This window comes from Mastigoproctus giganteus, chromosome 4 (assembly GCF_048544385.1).
Source record: "Mastigoproctus giganteus isolate SK-2022 chromosome 4, ASM4854438v1, whole genome shotgun sequence".
NCBI lineage: Eukaryota > Metazoa > Arthropoda > Arachnida > Uropygi > Thelyphonidae > Mastigoproctus > Mastigoproctus giganteus.
Window position 1 is genome coordinate 65,268,958 of NC_143578.1, and position 22,591 is coordinate 65,291,548.

At 36.4% G+C, this 22,591-nt stretch overlaps 1 protein-coding gene across 6 annotated transcripts in view; it reads right to left on the bottom strand.

The window, feature by feature from the left end:
* The window catches only part of LOC150086802 (IQ motif and SEC7 domain-containing protein 1-like), an 829,530-nt gene that overhangs the window by 53,607 nt on the left and 753,332 nt on the right, over positions 1-22,591 (bottom strand). For all 6 annotated transcript variants that reach the window (XM_090372763.1, XM_090372760.1, XM_090372762.1 and 3 more), the window contains 2 exons: positions 16,410-16,617; positions 5,193-5,332 (listed from right to left, as the gene is read on the bottom strand). In XM_090372763.1, the coding sequence (XP_090228889.1) occupies positions 5,193-5,332; positions 16,410-16,617 (348 nt within the window). The remainder of the gene's footprint in view (positions 1-5,192; positions 5,333-16,409; positions 16,618-22,591) is intronic.

A 22,591-nucleotide genomic window follows, 5' to 3' on the forward strand; every position in this document is an offset into this window, starting at 1 on the left:
CCATTGTCAGATAATTCTTGAACAAACATGGGATGATATGGATGCAATTTTAAGTAAATTTTCGTGTGTTTTTGCATTGTTGACTGGGGGGGGGATTCCAAGTTCTGATGCTCTTTTACATGTTGATTTCATTGGCAATTTCACAACAGGCTCCTCAACTTGTCTGCATTGTCCCTCTCTTGTTGAAGGTCTGCAACTTCTTGGTTTATCCTTTACATTTTTTGTGCTAAACACTTTCTTCTTCAACCATAAAAGTATTTGTTTTGGTGGAGGATCTCATTGAAATCGCCACTAGAAATCTGCTTGCAGCTTTTCACTGTCTTTTTAGTTCTTCTCCTGTCATGATCCCAACAACTGACACATTCTTCAATAGTGTAATTACTCTGGTTAGCCATTATTAAATCTGAAAATATAAAATATCTAATACTAGTTGACTGCAAAAGAAAATTAAAATATTTAATCTTTGGTGAATATGTATAGTATGTTTGATATTGGCTAATTATATATGTGGGGTAATGGGACTTTGTGGCCACCCTATAGATCCTCCTATGAGCTTTCCAATAAAAGTAAAGAAATCCTGATTAAAGGAAGGAAACATGAAGGAACGGCACACAACACTGGGGAAAAACTGAACTGAACTTATGCAGAAATCAATGTCAGAAAGTGCCTACATTACATTCTATTAACAGTAGGAATCAAGGCACCAATGTAGTAGAACTGAATCCCCTAGGGTAGCAGACCAAGTAGGAAAAGTCTGTGAAACAGAAATGATATCACATGGAAAATTGATAGAAAAATTAAATTCCAATAGAGTAAATGTGAATGTACACTACAGTACATTATAGAGAGCTTGAAACCATCTTGGGAGCAACATGAGCTGCGATATTTGAAAAGTATGACCAGTGGCCTGTTTTTCAATTCTACGTATGCTGACGTTACATCTGGTTTCGCAACCATTACAGTCAGTCGGGGAGACAGAACGGCAAACATCGTTTAAGTGTTCACCAAAAAGAAAGAATGTCCTATATGAGGTTTTGAATGTTATTTTTCTGTTATTTTCACTGGAATGGAATATCTGAAGAGACAAGCCTACTGGTATTAAAATGACAACAGCATTTTAATACCAGTAGGAATGTCCATTCACACTGAAAATAACAGAACCACATGATCTGCTAATTAAAATATTATATTACTAGCAAGGGAACAAACAATTGTCTCATAGCTAGACCTCCTCCACACAAACAGAAAAAATTAAAAACATGTTCATGGTAGAATATGAGGTACATTCAAAAAATTCCATGAATTTTACTATAAAAGTTTATTGATTGAACAGTTGGGCTTACTAACCTAATTACCTTCAGTGTACCTTCCTTCTGCATGCGTATGCACACACCATCAGTCTTTTTAAGCTTTGAAGCATTCTTTAAAATCATGTTTTTTAGTGCACACAGGGCCACTTCAGCACAAGGGAACAAAAATTTTAATTGGAAAAGGATGGCTGCAGAATAGTTGCATTCAAGTCAGAATAATCAGTTTTTAGAATAAACTTCCACCCAGTCTTGTGGATAGTTTGAATAAATTTGAGGAAGGTTTGGACATATTACTGAAAGGAATGGGCAAGTGAAGTTGTAGTATTTTTATTTATTTATTTATTTATTTTTGACTAGTGCTGCATAAGTCTTGCTTCCTTGCATCATATTACCAATACTAAAATCTGTAATGGAGGTTCATAAAGACTAACTCGATTGCATTTGCCTGTGACTGTTAGGCTAATTCACACAAAGCCACCCACTAGTACATAACATATGCATTCCAACAGTCTCTTATAATTTTCTGCTAATGGCCCCTTGACTGTCTTTTTGCATTCTTTGTAACCATAACACATCCCATATAGTTGTTTACAGGCAGTGTTTTTCCTAGGATATTCAAGTTCAATATTTCTTTAGTTCTAGCACTTTGTCAACTAAAACTGTCAGTAGTTACATTCGCAGGAACCATTACTTTCACACAGTTCCTGTAACTGTTGATGACGTAAAGACCAGCATTTGTAAAAATGTGAAGAAAAAAAAAAAGTTGTTTTAACTGGCAGCCCTTCAGTTGAGTTCTGTGTAAATTCTGAACTCTAGTTTTCCTGGAAAGCAATTGAGTGATGCAGTGAGGCAACATTTATAGGATTGAGTTATCCTTTGTAATAGTTTACAGTACAAACCGATTATTGTCTGAAATCAAATAATTTGTAATGCAAATTCAGGAACCAGAAATATTTATCAATGGCATACAAACAGTATGATTTGCACTTTCTTGCCAAACATAAGAAAGCTACAAAAGAAAAATAAAATCGCCCTTTCCTGCAATGCTACACAAGATTAAGAATTCTAGGCAAAGCAAAAGAACAGAATGACATCAAAAATGCAGGTGCCAGTCATATCACTTTGCCATGCTATTTACAAACAAGTTAGGTAATTTTTGTAGTGTGTTATATTTCAGGCATGCTCAATTTTTTTTAAAACTGAATTTTAATTTTTTTAGTGAATAAATAGAAGTGAAACAAAAATAAAATTAACTTTATTTAAAACAAAGTAATTTATTAACTTTATTATAAAATTAATTAACTAATAATATATGAAAGTAATTATTTTCACTTCGTTGCATATACCTCAACCTAATATTCACCCAACTTTTTAATAAAAATTTAAATTCAACACATATTTAACAGATATTCTGTAGTTTAATGAATTAAACAGCAACGTGTACCTCAGATCATAGTACGTTGTCATCACTTTTCTATTGTGCTTTACTTATTTCTTCATGGATTTTAATAGTAATTAGAATTTTAAGCTATATAAGGATATGTATTTAATGTTTATTCTGTGATTAAGCAAATAGTCATAATTCATTATTTATATACTTGGTAAGCTTGAAAACAAAAAAGCTCTTAAAAAGTAACTTTCATGCAACAACCGAGAACATTTCATTTTCATGCATCCACCACATTGCTCATTCATTCTCCCAACCAATGCATGGCAACAATATCCAGTGCTTCAGTTGACTGATGTAGTAGAGTGCAGTAGCACACGCTCTTTGAGTGGACCGGGGTTCAAGCCCCGTGATTGCTAAATACGATTACCATTTGTATCGATTGATTTATTGTAAACTCTACTGACCTAGTGGTCATGCTGGAGTATAAACAAGAACACGCACACACCGGGTGCTTATAAAATAAGTTTCTCTATTCAGGAGACCCCTAGTGTCAAAACGGTTAGAGTTAGTGCTGTGAAAATCGGTGGGTATGTCACTTAGGGTATGGGGAAGTGATTTGTAGAAAGAAAAAAAAAATAAATAAATAAAAGTTCAAATTTCTGCCACCAGGGGAAAACCGGCACTGCAAATATGTAAAAGTTGTCATTTACTACAAGACACACTGCTTATGCAAATACATCCTGTTAGATAAAAGCAGAAAGGCCAATGCCACCGTCAATAAACATTATGGCTCTTACAAAAAAAGGAACGTGCTGTTTTAGTAAAACTGTTCTACCAGAATAACAGTAATGCTAATGCAGCACTACGTGTGTATCGGAAACTTAAAGATTTATGTAAAGGTCCTTTGACATCAGTGGGGCTTCAAAAACTAATAAAGAAGTTTGAAGCGACCTGGAAGTTAGGTGTAATTCCAGGCAGGGGATGACCATGTATCGGAACGGAGGTAGTGGATGAAGTAGCGGTTGCAATAGCCTCCAGGTCAGGATACGAAACACTACCAGTCAGTAGTGCCAGAGGTGTGTCAAGAGACTTGAACCTTCCTTGGTCTACTGTACGTAAAGTGCTTTGAATAATTTTATGCTGGTTCCCATACAAAATTCACGTAGTGCAAGAACTAAAGTCTTGTGATCAGCACAACAACGAATAGACTTTGCTCTACGATTTCTGGTTCGTATGGAACTTGACAATACATGGGATCGAATGATCTTGTGATCTGATGAGGCACATTTCACTCTTCATGGGGCTGTAAATGCACAAAACTGCGGAATATGGGTAACTTCTCACTTATCTGCTGTGCATGAAGGACAAAGTCCATACATTACAGTATGGTGTGTATTCACAGCAGATTCTATAATCAGACCATTTTTCTTTGAAGAGTCTACACCTCATGGTACTGTGCTTTTCTAAGAGATCACATTATTCCTACTCTGCAAGAAAGGCAATGCTTGGAGACCGTGGTGTTCATGCAAGATGGTGCCCCTCCCCATGTTGGTTGACAAGTGAAGGAACTGCTCCGTTCAACATTTGGAAACGATCACTTCATTTCTAGAGACTTTCTACAGTTCTGGCCAGCCTGATCACCAGTTCTCAATCCCTGTGATTTCTGGTCATGGGGAAACCTGAGAGAGAGAGTTTACAGTGGTGGCATACAGATGCTTGTTGATTTGAAAGCAAGCATTAAACAGCATGTAGCCAACATCCCCAATGAGATGCTATGTGAAACTGTGTTGCACGCAGTCCTCCATTTTCAGAATGTCATCTCAAGTGAAGGAAAGCACATAGAACAATATCTGTAGATTTTTCTAAGTTCTGATATTAAAATCTAATCCTAAGTTAAGTATTCCATCTCATGCTTAAGGTGGCAGAAATTTGAACTAATTTTTTTTCTTCTACAAAATTGCTTCCCTATACCCCAAACCCACTGATTTTCGTAGTGCTGTCTCTAACCATTTTTGACAGTAGAGTCTCCTGAATAGGGAAACTTAATTTATAACCACCCAGTGTATATATATTTAATCCAATTAATCTGAAAATTAAATAGAGAGATAGAAATTAATAAAAATATTTATTAAAAATAAATAAGAAAAAAACAGTACGAAAGCTAACATCAGTGGCAGCAGTTAGCTTTCCTACTATTTTTTCTTATTTATTTTTAATATATATTTTTATCTCAATTTATTTTCGGATTAATTGGATTATATATATATATAATCCAATTAAGCATACAGCTGACCATATATATATGGACAGCATACAGCTTATATATGAAAAAAAAACAAATAATTTCTGGATTTCCATTTGTCCCATTTTAATAAAATTTGGGATGGCTCGACATTTAGAACAATGCATGAAAATTACGACAAAACAATGTATAGAAAAATTTTTTATAAGTGAATTTAACATACAAGTAAAAATGTCACATTATTACTCACAGGTTTTTTTCCTACAATGGTTTGTTGAACTTTGAAAACTTGTGTAACATGATCGGAGCCTGGTTTAAATTCATTTGATTTTATCCTTTCATATATGCCAACCAGCATACTCCTGTCTAAGTCATGTCCATCATCAATACCTAAAATTAAAATAGAATAACTTTGTTATTATGAAATTTATAAATAAAGTACATAATTTTATTGTTTCACAAATAAAAGGGGTGCCCTTTTTTTGTCAAACTGTGTATACAATCATGTCTTATATATGGGATACTGATGGCCTATTGGCAAGTAACCTTGTCTTCCACAGAAAACTGTAACCACTATTGTGGTACAAAGAATTTTCATTTTTTGCTACACAAATGTACACTCAGCCATGACACTTGTTAAAGCAATTGCAATGTCTTCATAGATTCTTTGCCTAGTTCTGACAAAACCTGATATTGATCTTCTGCTCAAATAGTGAAAATTTTCACTCAGTAACACACGCCATTTGTACTCAGATGTGCCCATCAAACACATTGCACTGAAGCCTACAATGTGACTTGACATGTAAACAGCACTCGACAAATACCTACACTGCAATTACTAATAAATGGTACTACACAGGATTTTTTTATTACATGTATGTGTGATGAATGATAAATTCATTATCAAAACTTGAGTTCATCTCGTACATATGCACGACAAAAATGTCTTGATATTTTACTTACTCGAGAAAGTATATGCAATTTTCTATAAAAAGAAACTTAATTATATAGAAAATTATATTATAAACTAATTAAAAAGAAACTAATTATATAAAAATTATATCAGATTACAAAGAAAAAAAAATTTCTTTCCTTCTGAAAGTATAAACTTCATTGTAGATTTTCAAACAGTTTATAAGAAATAGGAAAAGGGCATTGCCACTTTTAAATATAACATCTTAAAGGTGCTCTACTCCAAAGATGTGTTTGCAAAGTGACAATAATACATTTTTTTATAAAGAAAAAAATGTGGTCATTATAACTATAACGGGGGGGGGGACAGGTGGTCAATCACTCACCAGGCCTTCTTTTCCATTGCATTAATATGAAGTGGGAAGCTAAGTAACCTTGAGCTGCCTGTTTTTTTTTTTTTTTTTTTATCCTGCTTTAGTCATACATGAGTTATATGCCTAGCTGTAGCTTAAAAAAAAAATTTGGTTGTGTAGAATTAAATCTATTGTTTTTGTGCATCAATAAGTTGCTATTTATTTAAGAGACATGTAAACTAAATTTAACGAAGCATACATTTTTCCAGCTTTATCCACATTGGGCATTTTGAATCTCTTTGCTTTCAGCTATCTGAAGTGATGCTGAAGTTATCATCTCGTGGAAGTGCTGCATGACTAGCCACATAGCTGTAATTTACAAGAGCAGTTCATTCTAAGTTATGAAGTTCACCGAATAAGAGAGAGCAGACCTACCTTGTCCTTTCTCTGCTTTTGTGACCAGCAGGATTTGAATTGTATTGATAATGCAATGGTCTTAATTCTCACGGCAGATAAACTTGCCTTTGAAATGAGTCATCCTGGTTATAAGATAGCTGGTGGATAACAATCATACAAAATAGATAGCTTTAGCTACATTAAAACTCCAACTTGTATACTCCATGACATTTCACATTGAACACTTCTTTGCAATTATTTTGTCTCCATGTTTCCACTGCTGACAACCTGCTATTTGGTGAGGGACTAGTTGTTCTTGAAAGAGGCTGTTCATATTGTAAGTTTTGACTGGAAACATGCCCTCTTTAGCAATTGTGTCAATACTGTATATAATTTATATGTTGAATTACTGACTTGTAAATGTATAACTGCATAATGTATATGCAGAATTATTTATGTTTAAATATATATTAAATATAAAATGTGTATATAATATTTTGGGATGAGACTACATGATCAGTATATATAACCCATTGCCCGTAGTATCTCGTACCCTGCTGGCACTTTCCCATCTCGGGGCGGTTTCCGTCTATGAAATAAACAGATAATAATAATAATAAAAGTTTCATCTTTCAATATTAGGACAATTCACTAGAAAATCATGTTTGAAACAATCAATGTTTAAACTGTTTTTGCCAGCCAGCAAGATTTAAGGGTAAAATACAAATATTATACAAAATACAATTAAATTTCTCTCTTACAAGAAAGCAATTTATAAAGAGAGAAATGTCTCCCTTTTTTGCACAAATTCTTAAAAGAAAAATGTTATCGTTGATATAGTGATCGATTGCTTTCTTAATATTTCCAGATGATTTTTTTTTTTTTTTTTTTTGTAAAATGTACTGGATCGTAAAGTGCTGTATTTTTCAGAGCACCCACCATGTATATATTATGTATATACATGGTGGGCAGTAGGATTTCATGTTTTTCAGCGTACTGCAGAGTCAGCATTGCGGTAGTCGAGAAATGAGAGCTATGTGACTAGAGTTGCACATTCGTGCAGTTTGGTAATTGCGGATAATTGGGCAGTGAACCATTGCACATTTGCTGTAGAAACTTATTTTACAACTAGTATTAGTAATGGCCACATGGTGCAAAAAAGCCTATGGCTTATGCTGCACCAGCCAAAAAAAAAAAAAAAAAAAAAAAAACCAAACAAAACAATGATAAAAACAAAAAAAAATAAATAATAAAGGAAATTAAACCTATCATCCTATGCGCTTCCCTTACCCGAAAGTACTATCCAGATGACCTTTGAATTTCCCCAAACTGTCGGCCTCTACCACCCACCAAGGCAACTTATTCCAGCAATTTATAACTCACTGGCTAAAATAAAACTTCCTGCAGTCCAATCTAAACATTCCCCCCCCCCATAACTTGAATTTATGTCCCCTAGTTCTAGCATCATTTATAATCTTGAAAATTTCGTCCTCATTCATTTTACTGATGCCTCTCAGAGCCTTAAACACCTCAATCAAATCTCCTCTAAGGTGTCTAGTTTCCAAACTCTGCAACCCACATATTCAAAGTCTTTCTTCATAAGGACGCCCTTTTGCCGATCTCACCAGGCGAGTTACCCTTCTTTGCACCCTTTCAAGAAGCTCGATGTCTTTCTTTAGGTGCGGTCTCCATACTTGAACACAGTATTCTAAGTGTGGTCTAACATAAGCCTTATATAATGGGATTATCACGTCCCTATCTCTACTTGCAAAAGTTCGATAGATCATCGATAGGACACCATGGGCCTTCCTTGCAACCTGTTTACAATGCTCAGAGAATTTTATGTCTGACCATATCGTAACACCCAAGTCCCTTTCCTCCAGTACTGGGTTTAGTTGAACTCCACCAAGTGAATAAGTTATTTTGGGATTACTGTTTCCCAGGTGTAATACCTTACACTTTGTTGGATTAAAGCACAGCTGCCATTTTTCTGACCATTCCTGAAGTCTATCTAGGTCTCTCTGAAGAAGCTCAGCTTGACAGTGATACTACTCTACCAATTTTAACATCATCTGCAAATTTAGACATCACGCCCTCTATCCCTTCATCAATGTTGTTTATGTAAATTAAAAACAACAGTGGTCCTAATACTGATCCTTGGGGAACCCCACTTCTTACACCAACCCAATCTGAGGAATAGCCATTTATCACAACCCTCTGCCTCCTGCCCTGAAGCCATCCTTCTATCCATCTAAGGATTTTCCCAGTGATTCCAACCTGTTCTAGCTTATAAAGCAACCGCTCATGTGGGACTGAGTCAAAAGCTTTGCTGAAATCTAAATAAACAATGTCAAAATTATTCCCTAAATCCAGCTCACGAGTGACCCTTTCGAAATAGCAAACCAGATTTGTTAAACGTGATTTTCCCTTTACAAAACCATGCTGAGTATCCTTGAGAATTTCAATTCGATCCAAATGATCCTGAATTCCACCTTGATCATTGCCTCCATGATTTTCCCTACTACTGAAGTCAGACTGACAGGTCGATAATTTCCAACTTCACTTTTAGAGCCACCCTTATGTATGGGAGATACATTTGCACTTTTCCAATCCAAGGGAATCTCCCCAGAGTCTAGTGATGCTCGCATAATTAGCCTCAATGGTTCAATGCACTCGCTTGCCACCTCCCTTAAGATTATAGGGTATATTCCATCAATTCCAGGAGCCTTACTGGTCTGCAGGCTCGAAAGTTTTTTTTCATTAAATAATCTTGCGAAATTTCAATATCATTAATTACATATTTTTTAACTTCGCCCCCACAATTTCCCATTGCCACAAAAGGCTTTTCATTTGTAAATATCGATGCAAAATAACTGTTGAGTTCATCTGCAATGGCAGCTGGTGTATTTAATACTATCCCCTTTCCCTTACGTAAAGGTCCGATCTGGTTTGTCCTGCTCTTCTTGGCATTTATATATGTGAAGAATTCTTTATGTCTGACCCCCCCCTCTTTGCTCTGTTTGCTAGTGATTTCTCATAAACTGCCCTTGCCTGTCGAACCTTTTCTGTGGCTCTATTACACATCACCTTGTAGCTGTTATAGGCTTCAGTACTTTTTATTGCTCTGTAACCTTTCCATGCCACCTTTTTCTGTTCAAGTAATGTGGCAACTTCACTATTTATCCAACTTGGAACCCTTCTCGTGGAGTATTTTTTTAATGGTATATACGCATTCAAGGCATCTGTGATTAATGTTTTAAAAGCGTACCACAATTCAAATGTATTCATTCTCTGCGTGATATCTACCCAGTTAATAGAGGCCATGTAGTACCTTAAGGCATCGTAATTTCCTTTTCTGAAATTAAAACCCATTCCTTTGCCTTTTACTTCTGCTACCTCTCTCGTCATCATCCACTGTAGAACTCCGTGATCACTTCCTGCCACTGGTTCCTCTACTGTCAGCCCTGTTATGTCATCTGATTCATGGGTGATGTTGAGGTCTAGGATATTCTTTTCTCTAGTACTTTCCCTGACATGTTGATACAAATAACTGTCATCTAGTTGATTTAAAAGTTTTGTTCCCCATGTTGAGTTTCCTTCCCATTTACTCCAATCAATTAGAGGCAAATTGAAATCACCCATAATAAGGCATTGACGCTTACTTGCCCGTTCCATTTGCATGTAGAGGCTTTTGTCATAATTTTCACAATCACCTGGTCTGTAGATTACTCCTACTCGCATTATACCTTTGTTTCCAACTATCTCACACCATACAGATTCTATACTAGCATGTGAAATGTCTGAATCCGGGAAAGCTATTGTCGCACTCAGGCTGCTTCTGATAAGAAGCATTACCACACCACCCCTTCTATCTACCCTATCCTTCCTAAATACATTATACAAGCCATACTTAAACTCATCATCCCCAATTTCCGAGTGGCCTCTGTAAGCCCTATTATGTCCGTGTTACTTGTTTTAACCAGCACTTTGAATTCGCTCATTTTATTGACGACACTTCTAACGTTACTGTATAAACAATTAAGATTTACTGTTCTTGTATATTTAACAACCCTAACACAACCCTTGAAGTTTTTTAGGCTCTCTTCCCTGATATTAGCTACCCGCTCACGTGAAACGTTTCTGTTTCCAGAACATCTAGATAATACGTCCAGTTGGGGTAACAGATAAGAACTCTTAAGGTATGTGCAAGAGTTACTTTGACCAATATTATCAGATAAATGCGTGTCAGTATTACCCACATCCCCCCTAACTAGCAGTTTCCCTGAACCTTTAAGGTATCCTCAATAATACTGGCAAAAACCTTTGCACCACCTTTGTTTAAGTGTATCCCGTCTCTACAAAACAAATTCCTTCTACCTACAAGTGTGGGCCATGCTGATAGAAATTTCCTCCCTAAAGCCTTGCAGATTCCTTCAAGTCTTGAGTTAATCCACAAGGCTCTTAACATATAATCCCTCCTATCGTGTCTTGGCAGAATTGCAGACACATAGACATTATGGCCTAGCTTGCGACATTTCCTCAGCATGGTCCTGTATTTTTCCAACAAATTGTCAGATCGTATATGTTTAATATCATTAGTCCACACATGAATAATAATATTTTCTTTACCCCCTTTAAAATCTGACAATCTGTTGGTGACATCATCAATAGTTGCTCCTGGCAGACATACCTTGGTTCTGCTCCACCTATCCTTATTACAAAAAAATATTCCCCGTTTCCCTGACAATGGAGTCTCCTAATAAAACAATGTCCTTTTTTACCAGAGTAGTTTGCACTTGGTTTTTCTGTTTTGAGGCTCGAATCAGGTGTGCATCACTTGGTAGATTGCTGGAGTTTTGAGTCCCTGATAAGCTCCCAGATGCATTATTCTCGAGGGCAAGCACTCGGTTTTTCAGGGACTCAAATTGTTCCATCAGTGCACCAAATTGTAATTTAAGATCGGTGCACTCCTTACATCGATCACAAAGAAAAGAATCCCCAGGTGAGGTAGGATTAGTCACCTGGTCAACCTTGGAAAACATTCCACAACGGATTAAATCATTACTCAGCCGTAAATTGTCATCGGCTATTTCCGTGTGAGTCACGATACCCTGTGACGTGTTTAAGGCAGATCTCGTAACTACCATTATAAAATTAAATAAATATCAATGAAAGTTAACTTTAAAAAATTATATCTATAATATTATTAAAATCAAACTGTTACAGGAAAACCTATAACAAAATAATCCAACAATATCTAAATAAATCAAATATTTAAAAGCACTATCCAAAAGTAAACCACTTAACTGAGGAGCCCTGACTAAGCGCGTCCGCTCACCTCTAGTAAAACCTATTATGCAGACAAAGAAGGTTTTGACTTCAGTTTCATGTACTGAGACATGCAGCCATGTCTCAGTACACTTAATATTGTGTTCCCTCTTGGAACACAATATTAAGGCAGGTCAAAGCTTTTCACACTAGTGGTAGTGTAAACAATTGATTGTCGGGAGTATGCATATAATTTGCACACCTGGGACTGTTGAGGGAGTCAGAAATACAGTGTTGCGAAGTCCATTCCAGTCAGCAAGGAGACAAATGATCACCTTAAGAATGCTTATAACAGAAGTCTAAGACAAATTTTGCACAATGACCTTCAGTTCCACTTGTATAAAATTTGCTCAAGTGCAGTTCTGTAGAACAATTTATGGACATTTTGAATGAGGCCCATTTTTACCTTTCTGGATTTGTTAATGAGTAGAACTTTTGCTATTGATCGGGGACTAATACAATGGAACTGCACCAAAAGCACCTATATAGTGAGAAGGCAACTGTCTGGTGTGGTGCATCTGCATTTGGGGTAATCAGATTATATTTCTTTGAAGAGAGCGGTCAGACTGTAACAGTAACTGCTGATTGATACAGTACAATGTTGGAAATGTTTTTGGTTGAGGAGTTACACAGGTTCAGATAAAAATAATATCTGGTTTCAACAAGACAGAGAAACATTGCACGCTTCAAGACAAACAACTATGATGTGGTCACAAAGGAACTGAATGCCAAAAATAATTTTGATATCATATACAGTGGATTCCGGTTATTTGGGCCACTGGTTAATCGGGGTAGCCATTTATTTGGGGAAAATCTTAAAAAAACAGAACTCAATCGAGAAAATAGCCAGGGTTTACTTCGCTTAATTGAGACAACATGCCGTTTAATCGGGGCAGGAGACCGCAGCACTGGAGATTACCCTACGATTGTCCCCGACCATACCACGTGGTTCAGTCAGATTTCTGGAGGTCACAACCATAAAACAATTAGCAGTCGCCTGTTTATTGGGCTTTTCTGTTAGTGCAATCTATCATAAATGGATAGTAAACTCAATCTTATTGAATTTGCAATAATACCGACAGCTGGAATTCTGTGGGTTATTATAGTGAAATATGTTTACACTTCCATGGAATCGTCAATCATATAAAAAAATTAATTTTCAGAATATTCCCTTCATTCCTATTTTTAAAGCTTCATAATTTGTTTCTCTGTTCTCACTTGAACGTATCGTGTTACTTGCAATTTGTGTGTGCCGTGTTTTTTGTTATTGATTGCTTATCGTTTTACTGTTATAAATTTTAACCCCCACCCACAAATGTCAGTGAACAGAAATGTCAACTAGTTTGTATGTACATATTACGGTACGTATTAATTATTCTAATTTTCACGTATATTCTTCCGATTTTCATGTATCGTTTAATTTTTTAATTGGTAAGGTAATAGAGGGTGAATTTGTGTTTAATATATCTTTACTTTTATAGCATGTGGATAATATTCCTCCCATTTTCAATAATTAGAATCGCTGTTTAATAGAATTAAAATTCAATTCACAAACGTGATCACAATGACCGTCACTTACTACACATCGTATAGTGAACAATACTTTACTATGGGGAGTCCATTGTAACGTGATTTAATTTTACAGTGAACCAATTGTAAAGCGGGGTCCACTGTATTTTTAACTATTTACATGAAACTTCGGATAATCGGGCCAAAATGCACTAGTCCCGATGTGTCCCAAATAGCTGGAATTGACTGTACTTGGATTTCAGGAAAGCTTTTGATACTGTTACACATGAAAGACTGCTGTACAAATTGGTGAGGTATGTCATTAAGGGTAAGTTGTTACAATGGATAAAGGAATGGTTGAGTGGGAGACAACAGAGAGTGGTAATCAATGGACACTGCTCTTCATGGACAAATGTTATTAGTGGAGTTCCCCAGGGATCGGTGTTGGGCCAATTGTTGTTTTGTATATTTATCAATGATATTGATGAAGGTATATTGGGTTTAATGTCCAAGTTTGCAGATGATACAATCTAGATAAGTTGGGAAAATGGGCTGAGAAGTGGCAACTGAAGTTTAACATTGACAAATGTAAAGTACTGCATAGGGGTAGCAATAACCGAAGAGAAACATACCAACTGTGTGGTACTACACTCAGGGAAGTGTTAAGTGAAAAATATCTGGGGGTAATTGTGCAGTCAAATATGAAGTTTGCTGAGCAGTGCAGATGAGCTGCCAGGCAGGTCATGGAGTCTTGTCAATGATATATAGGAATTTTGCTAGCTGGGACAGGGAGGTGATTATCCTGTTATACAAGGCAATGGTCAGGCCACACCTAGAGTACTGTGTACAGGTCTGGAGGCCTCATTTTAGGAAGGATGTAGAGTTGCTAGAGCGAGTACAAAGAAGGGCAACAAGATTGGTGAGGGGAACAAAGGGGTGCTCTTACCATGAAAGACCTAAGTTCTGCAAATTGCAGTGCCTGGAGAATAGGCACCTGCGAGAAGATTTGATTGAGGTGTACAAGGCCTTGAATGGGTTTAGCAAGCTAAATGCTGATGGGATTCTTCCTCTTGCTCAGACTAAGAACCTGAGGGGGCACAGTTTCAAACTGAGAAAAAGTTGTAGCATAGATGTGCAGAAATTTGCCTTTAGCCAGCGAGTAGTTGATTGGTGGAATAGGCTTCCATCTTTTGTTGTGGAAGCTAATAGGCTAAATAAATTTAAGGCTGAGCTGGACAGGCATTTGGAATGAATGGAGGGATGAAATGGTAGGGTTTTTTTTTGGCTGCTGCTGCATAAGCTTGCTTTCTTGCATCATATGCCAATGCTAATGCTAAAAGTATGGCCATTCTGAGGAGAATGTTTCCTGGTCGCTTGGTTTCAAAGTTTGACAAGGTACTGGCTATCAAGATCTCCTAACTTGACTGCTTCTGACTTTTTTCTTTGGGGATATCTAAAGGTGAGAGTTTATGAAACAAAACCACTCTCAATTCAAGAGCTAAAGGACTGGATGACAGAAGAAATTGGAAGGATTAATTTGCTCTTGGATTAGCAGCTTATAAAATTTCCAATCAGCCCACACAGTTGAACAAAGGTTATAAGTTGGATTGTTGATAAACAGTACCTAAGTTTTAGTTTAAAATTTCATTTCTAGTCAGAATAATTAATCAATGTGAAAGAAGCCTAACTGTCTTACAAACCAAGTGTGTGTGTGTGTGTGTGTGTTGCATATGTCACTTTAAAAACAACCACTTACAAATCAAGAATTCTCCAAAAGCCATATATCAAATTTTCCATTAATTAAAATACTACTTCAATGAACATTGCTATTCATGCATGTACACTCACAATAAACAATATACAATTGGTACTATTTTATAGTGGTGGGTTAAAATATTTTCCATCAAGCAACAAAAAAGTCTACTCATCATGAAATTCAGCAATGATCTGTTTTGCTCTATATTCAAAAGCAGACACTGCTTAATGAACTAACAATCCTACTAAAACTGTTGTAATTTCCTAGAAAAATCTCTTTAAAAAGAATTGAGCTAACTAATTTACAATGTATTTTACCAGTAAAAATTTGTAAAACAAAAGCTTTATAACACTTGACCTCTGGATCATTTGTGGTTAATATTATCTCTGAATAAAATTTCTAATATATGCTGCATTAGTAGTCTTTATATTATCCAGAAAGTAATCATAAATTTAACTTAGTTTTTAATATTCATAATCTGAAAGTAAAAATGATAACTAACTTCAAGTTTTGAAAAAAGGTCACATATTTTGAATCAACCCGATGAAATTCAGAGTAATTCAAAAGAAATTCAACCCATAGTATACTTTCAGTTTTATTTCAATTATTATATGCATAATTATAATGGAGAGCACAATATATGATGAACATGTCCTAAGTGTCCTCCTTCCCAAATGTAAGCACAAACTTATTTCACTATATCTGATGTGTCAATGATAAATTTCAGTGAATTTGAACAATTCACTAAAATTTCTGTTTTGATATTGACTTTTAATTCATGCAAAAATGTAAAGGTTGTCAGTATGTACCACTCCTGCACAATCCTTGTGAAAAATTTGGAGATCACAACTGTTCAGTGATCAGCATGTGCTGTGCTGGGAAAAATGACATGCTGCCTTCGCAGTATACAAACACTAGTGGTTAGTGATTAAAACCTAACATATAACAACTATTACACATCCAGGGATGACCAATGGGGATATCATAAAGTCAGAATCAAATTCCATAAAGTTGTCAATGATAAATTAATACTTACAGTTTGGATTGCATAAATTTTGAATCCCCTATACAAGTGCTGGTTTTATTATAGATGGTTATTAATAATACAGTTACTACAAGAGTGTTATATTAATTGATTTGAAAATGCTTTTAGTTTAAGCAGCAAAAAATTTTATAAGAAGCTACTTAATAAACAAACATTTTTAAATCCTACCTCTTAGATTTTTGATGAAGTCATCCTGTTTCATCCTCTTATCTGCTTTCATGTTGGGTGTATGTAAATCTGTATTGAGCATAATGATAGCGAAAGCCAAAACAAAAACTGTGTCTGGACTTTGAAATTTAGAAACAATATCTCTATTACATTCAATATACCTGTGGCTAAAAACTTCAACAAGGCGTTCAATTTTTTGAGCTTCACCCTTGAAAGGAAAAAAAAACCAATTAGTTTATTTTTGAAACTTAATTAAAAATTTCTTAACTTTAACAACAATTATATAAAATATTGTATTTCCTAATAACTGGGCATGTACATGTGAGAGAGCATGAAGCTGAGTGCATCTGAGTTTTTCTTTTGGTATTCATAGCTGTCCACATAGTCATGAATGTAAAAAGAAATTACCATTATTTGGAATATCAATGTTGAGAAATTCATTAACACTTGGTTCACGTCTAAAAGAGAAAATATTTTGGACCAATTACGCATAGAAGAATAACATGTTTTGGACTGACAAACTCTTTCTTTAGGGCTTAACTAGCAATTAATGGTAACTTATTAAATCAGATTAACAAGAAAAAGAAGATGAATTACTGCAACTAGTAATCACATACAGAATTTGGAGTGGTTTTTCCAATAAAAAACAAACTGGTTCTTTTTCCAAAATTAATAGCATACAATGCAAATAACATAAAACAATGCTCAGACGATGCCATTTACTCCAAATATGTCTGTTTCAACTTTTCTCTTTCAAGTAAACATTATTACTAACACAGTAATACACTACAATCCTTTTTCTGATTATCAAAGCATGAAATGAATCTTTTCTTTTACTACATTGCATTTCATTACAGTAAAACTCAGCTGAGTGAAAAGTGAGCCTGCTAAAAAGCTAAGTTAATTTTCCTTTTAAAATCATTGAAGTAATTTTTAATAACAGTTAGATACAAATAGGTTTTTGTTAGCTGATTTATTTTTGTTATGTGGCACCACCTGGATAATGGACTGTTTCAACCAACTTAATATATAAATCCAGTGCACTAATAGCTCAAAAGATATCAGCACATTCTTATCAATATTTAATGCAATATTTTAACATTGACAAAGATAAGAATAAGGGGGTGGGGAAGAAGGAATTCAAGAAGTCTTGTAATTTGCAAAATAAGCAAAACATTGAACCTTTTGTAGTTTCTATTCTTTTCTATGCAATTCCTCCAGTGCTGAACCAATTATTATACTCCTCTCAAGGAGTATAATAATTGGTTATACTCCTTTCAAGGAGTATAACCAATAATTTGAGATGTGCTTTATCTCAGAGCAATTTGTGCACTACTCTCTTGACTCTTCATCTGACAAGGTGATCAGTATCTTCCAAGGTCAGCTCAAATGTCTATATAAATCAAGATACAAATGTTCTGGGATAAGGTCTAGATGTTACATCAAGTGATGCAAGGAAGGAAGCTTAAATAGCATCAACAAAAAAATAATTAAATAATAAAATAACACTTTTCATCTCATCTGTTCTTCCTCTCCAATAATTTCTCCAACTCTTCCTTAAATTTATTCATCTACCCACTTCCTTGACAGCAAATGGTAATTTGTTTCAAAAATAAATTACTCTCTGACTGAAAGCAAAAACCTGAGAAAGTAAGGATGTCATCAGCATTTAGTTCATTTACTCCATTTAAAGCCTTAAATGGAATCAGAACAATGAACAGTCTATAAAAAAAACAAAACAAAACTGAATATAAAAGTAACATTGAAATAAATTGATCAAAATAACCTAGTACAGGAACAGAAACTACAGAATATGAAGAATTCTATAAAATCACAGATTTTCATGCAGGCTGAGAGTAAGGGTTGGAGAACTTTTTCATAGAAAAAAAAAATTGTGCCAGCAGTAACCATCTGAAAGATTTTAGGCACTAGTAATGTACATATCTGAGGTTGCTAAAACAGTTTTCCCTTACTATGGAATGGTTGCGAATGCCATAAACTATGGGCATAGAACAAAAGCTCACACTCACATATTGAAACTCCTGTTGCTTTAGCCATTACTGAGGGAACCTCAAAAAGTACAAAAGATGAACAAAATAGATTTTTATTTCACTCATTTTCTGCACTTCAAGGTACCTAAGTAATGGTAGAAGAAACAAGGTTATTTCAACAGGTGCATGGTAGCTTACATTCTGTATCTGCATTTCACAGCATTTCACACACTTTGTGGTCATTCCACAGCAAGTCAAAACTGAATTGGTGATGTCAGGTGTGTGTGTGTGTGTGTGTGTTACTTGTCCCTGAATTTTTTATATATTTTAACTGTATGTATCATTTATCTTATGGCCAAAGTTCAAGAATCCAGCAACATGAAAACATGTTGCATCACAGAAGACAAGGCCATCTCAGTAGTATTGTGTATTTTTGTAGAATTCCAAAAATCATTTTTCTATTTCAAGGCAAAGCAGTGTTTTAAAGTGAGTACACTGTCATTCCTGCATATCTGTTTCCTTCACTTGCACACTTTTGAAACTATATTTACAATGCTTTTCCATTTTAAAAATAAGATATTTTGACAATTGAAATGCTTGAGCCCATTTTCTAGTATCAAGCAACAAAAAAATGTCTTTTACAGAAATCCTTGTTCCCACAGGAAATAGCTATAGTTGGCGACTGAATTTTCAGGGAAATGGGAAATATACTGTGCAAAAAGGATGGGTGGAATAGGACCAGGGTACATCTGTCAAGGGACTAAAGTAGATGGCATTGTATGGCAGCTCCCATCTTTTAAGGGCACAAAAAGTGATACAGATGTACATGCTAGTACTAATGATATTAAGGGTCGGAGATCTGAGGATTTAATTAACAAGTACAGAGCAATTTGGTGGGGGGGGAAGATGCAAGTTAGGACTGAAAAATAGCCGACAAGGCTAGCCGGGCGGGTAAGGTGCCTACCTGGCAACCCAAAGGTCGTGGGTTCGAATCCCACCTCAAGCTTGCATCAGAGTAGAAAATACAAAAACTTTGGGAGTTGCATTATGGCCACAGAGGCTAGTGCCCCAATAACTAACAAAAAAAAAAAAAAAAAAAAAGACTGAAATTGAGTGTCTGCAATCCTGCCCAAACTGTCATAGGTGGAAGTACATGATGATAAATGGACAAATTGGAGCAGTATCGCATTAAGGGCAAGTTGCTACAATGGATAAAAGAATGGTTGAGTGGGAGAAGACAGAGTGGTTATCAATGGACACTGCTCTTCACGGCCTAATGTTATTAGTGGAGTCCCCCAGAGTTCAGTGTAAGGCCCAATGTTGTTTTCAGTATTTATCAATGATATTGATGAAGGTATCAGGGTTAATATCTAAGTTTGCAGATGATACGAAGGTTGGCAGGACTGTTAATGACAGTACACTACTACAACAGGATCTGGAAAAGTTGAGCAGATTGGCTCAGAGGTGGCAACTGAAGTTTAACAATGACAAATGCAAAGTACTGCATATGGGTAGCAGTAACCCCAGAGTAAAGTATCAACTGAGTGGTACTACACTAAGGTAGTGCAGAATGAAAAGGACCTGGGGGTAATTGTGAGTCAGATACGAAGTTTTCTGAGCAGTGCAAAAAAGCTGCTAGAGTAGCTCATGGTGTCTTGTCAATGATATACAGAAATTTTGCTACCATAAGTTCAAGGCAGAACTAAACAAATATTTGGAGTGAATGGATGGGTGAAATGGGAAGGGTGTTTTTTTTTTTTTTTTCCCCTGGCTGATGCTCTATAAGCTTGCTTTCTTGCATCATATGCCCTACTAATGCTAATAAGAGTCTTATCAATCAATTTGAGACTGTGCAGGCTCACGGAGTAGAATTTTTCACAGCATAGTCTCTGCTCGTTAATAAGAGGGATTTTACAGGGATGGGATACACTCAGCGGTAGGATTCGGCTGGTTTGCACTTGTTCGCGCAAACCTGTTCCTAGAATTTCCTGAGTTCACTGAACCTGTCACTAAAGGCCATTTCACATCCAAAATTTTATTAAAATAAAATATTAATAAACTATGTTTGGTTTTTCTTTTTTACTTTGAAAAGAGGGAGTAAGATGATAGAGAATCGGTTTTTAAAACTTTTGATTCCCATCACTGGACACACTTAAATAGAAGGGGTGCATGGATTTTGCTGATGCTATCAAGGCAGTGTTAGGTGGGTCAAAAAACTGTTAGGTTGGGAGGATACATAGACTAATAGATTAAGAGTAGCCATAGGCAGAGGTGAAAGTGATTCTTGCACTGCTTCTATTGGAACAAACAGCAACCTGGAAAGCAAGGTTTTGGGGACTTCAAGACCTGCTGAGCATCCTTATGGAACAAGCAACTACTAGGGCTACTAAGAGTAAAAACAGAATGCAGGTATACTTGTATGTACACTAATGTTAGGAGCATAGTAAACAAATCTGAATGCTGATCAAATTATCAAATGAATACATTGTGAGAATGCCAGAGACATGGTGTTACACAGGGATTTGGAAAGTAAAATGTTTACAGAAGGGACAGAGTATAGAGTGCGTTTAGTGTCAAAAGACACCAGGGGTCTCCCCATCTCATCTCTGCGTAGTATACATTGTGGATGTGAAAAAGAACACTGTAAATGTCAGAGGTTTAAAGGTGTATGAATTTTGTACACATATATGTAGTGTTGTGTACCGTTGTTCCTCTGGTCATTTAGCCACTGGGTCCCTAATGGGACCCAACGCTGTCCACACACTGCCCCGTAGAGGTAGACCAAGTACAACAGTATTATAGTTATTAACTCTGGAAAGTCCTGCCACCTAATTTCCTGAGATTTCAGTGGCTAGGACCTTAAAAAAAAAAACAAAAAAAACCCACACAACAGCTAGGGGTCAGCCAAAAGGAGTACTAGTTATGTGATTGCTGTAAAGTTTTTGGGTGTAGGGCTCAAACATGTGAGATGATTCAGATGCTAGTAGATGTAAGTTAGAGGGGGGAATGACTGAAAGTTGGGAGAAAAAGACAGAGATAAGAGGTCCATAGAAAAGATGACCCCCAAATCAGTAGAACAGGCCCATGCCCCACCAGAGGGAAAAGAGGGGTGGCAAGGGGGAAGGAGACCAGGAGTCACATTCCCCTCCTGTCTGGGGAGTGGAGGCAAAGGAGCGTGGCTAGGAAGGGCTAATGGCAGCAGCTGAGCTGTGCTGGTGGTTGTGTGACTCCTGGGACAAACCAAGTAAGGAGTTGTATGGCACTATTCCTGCGGAGGTTTACAGTTGAGGTAAACTCATTGCCTGGTAAAAAGGTCTTGGACAAACTTTGAAAAGGCGTAGTAGTGTTGCTTGTGTTCCAGAAGATCGTTTTCTTGATCCTGCAGAAGGTAATGAATCTGCATGAGAATGCATCGGAAATCTTCGTAAAGTGGTACATAAGGTGTTCCCAGGTTTCCTCGGATCCACAGTTACACAGAGGATTGTCTGTTATACGGAAGGAAGTTAGTTTTGAATGAATGGGACTGTGCCCAGTGAGAAGGAAGGTTGTTTGTAGGCCCAGGGAAAACCATGTCGGGATCCAATGGAGTCTACAAAGGTTATGGCCCCCTTTGTAGACTCCATCCACCTAGTCAGCCAAACCTGTGTTAAATGGGTGATGTCTCTTTTCTTCTGCAGTCCTGTTGTTGAGTGGATCAGAGGTGAAGTCTAATATTGTGTCCGATTTTCCTTTGGAGAGTTGATAGAGAAGACTTGTGCAGACAATTTCTAGGTCTAAAGGTAGTACACCTGCTAGGACTTGCAGGGCATAGGTTGAGACTGTGCGACAAGCTCTTGTTATTGTTAGGAGAATAGAGCGCTGGATGGTTTCTAGCTTTCGGTGATGGTCAGAGTCTTTGCGAACAACACCCCGGAGGTGTAAGTGACAACAGGGATGAAAACAGCCTTATAGAAGAGTGCCAGGGTGTGCTTTTTGAGGCCCCAGTCCAGCCAGGTTACCCTGGTCACTAGGGCAGTGTAGTTTGTGATCTTCTTATGTAGGTTGACAAGATGCAGTAATAAAGATAGATTTTTGTGGTTGACTATTCCAAGGTATTTGGGCTTGCATTTTTATGGTAATGCCATGGATCTTTATCTGTGGCAGTCTGGTTGGTGCTAGCGTGCCCCTCAGTAAGACAGAGCTGGTCTTAGC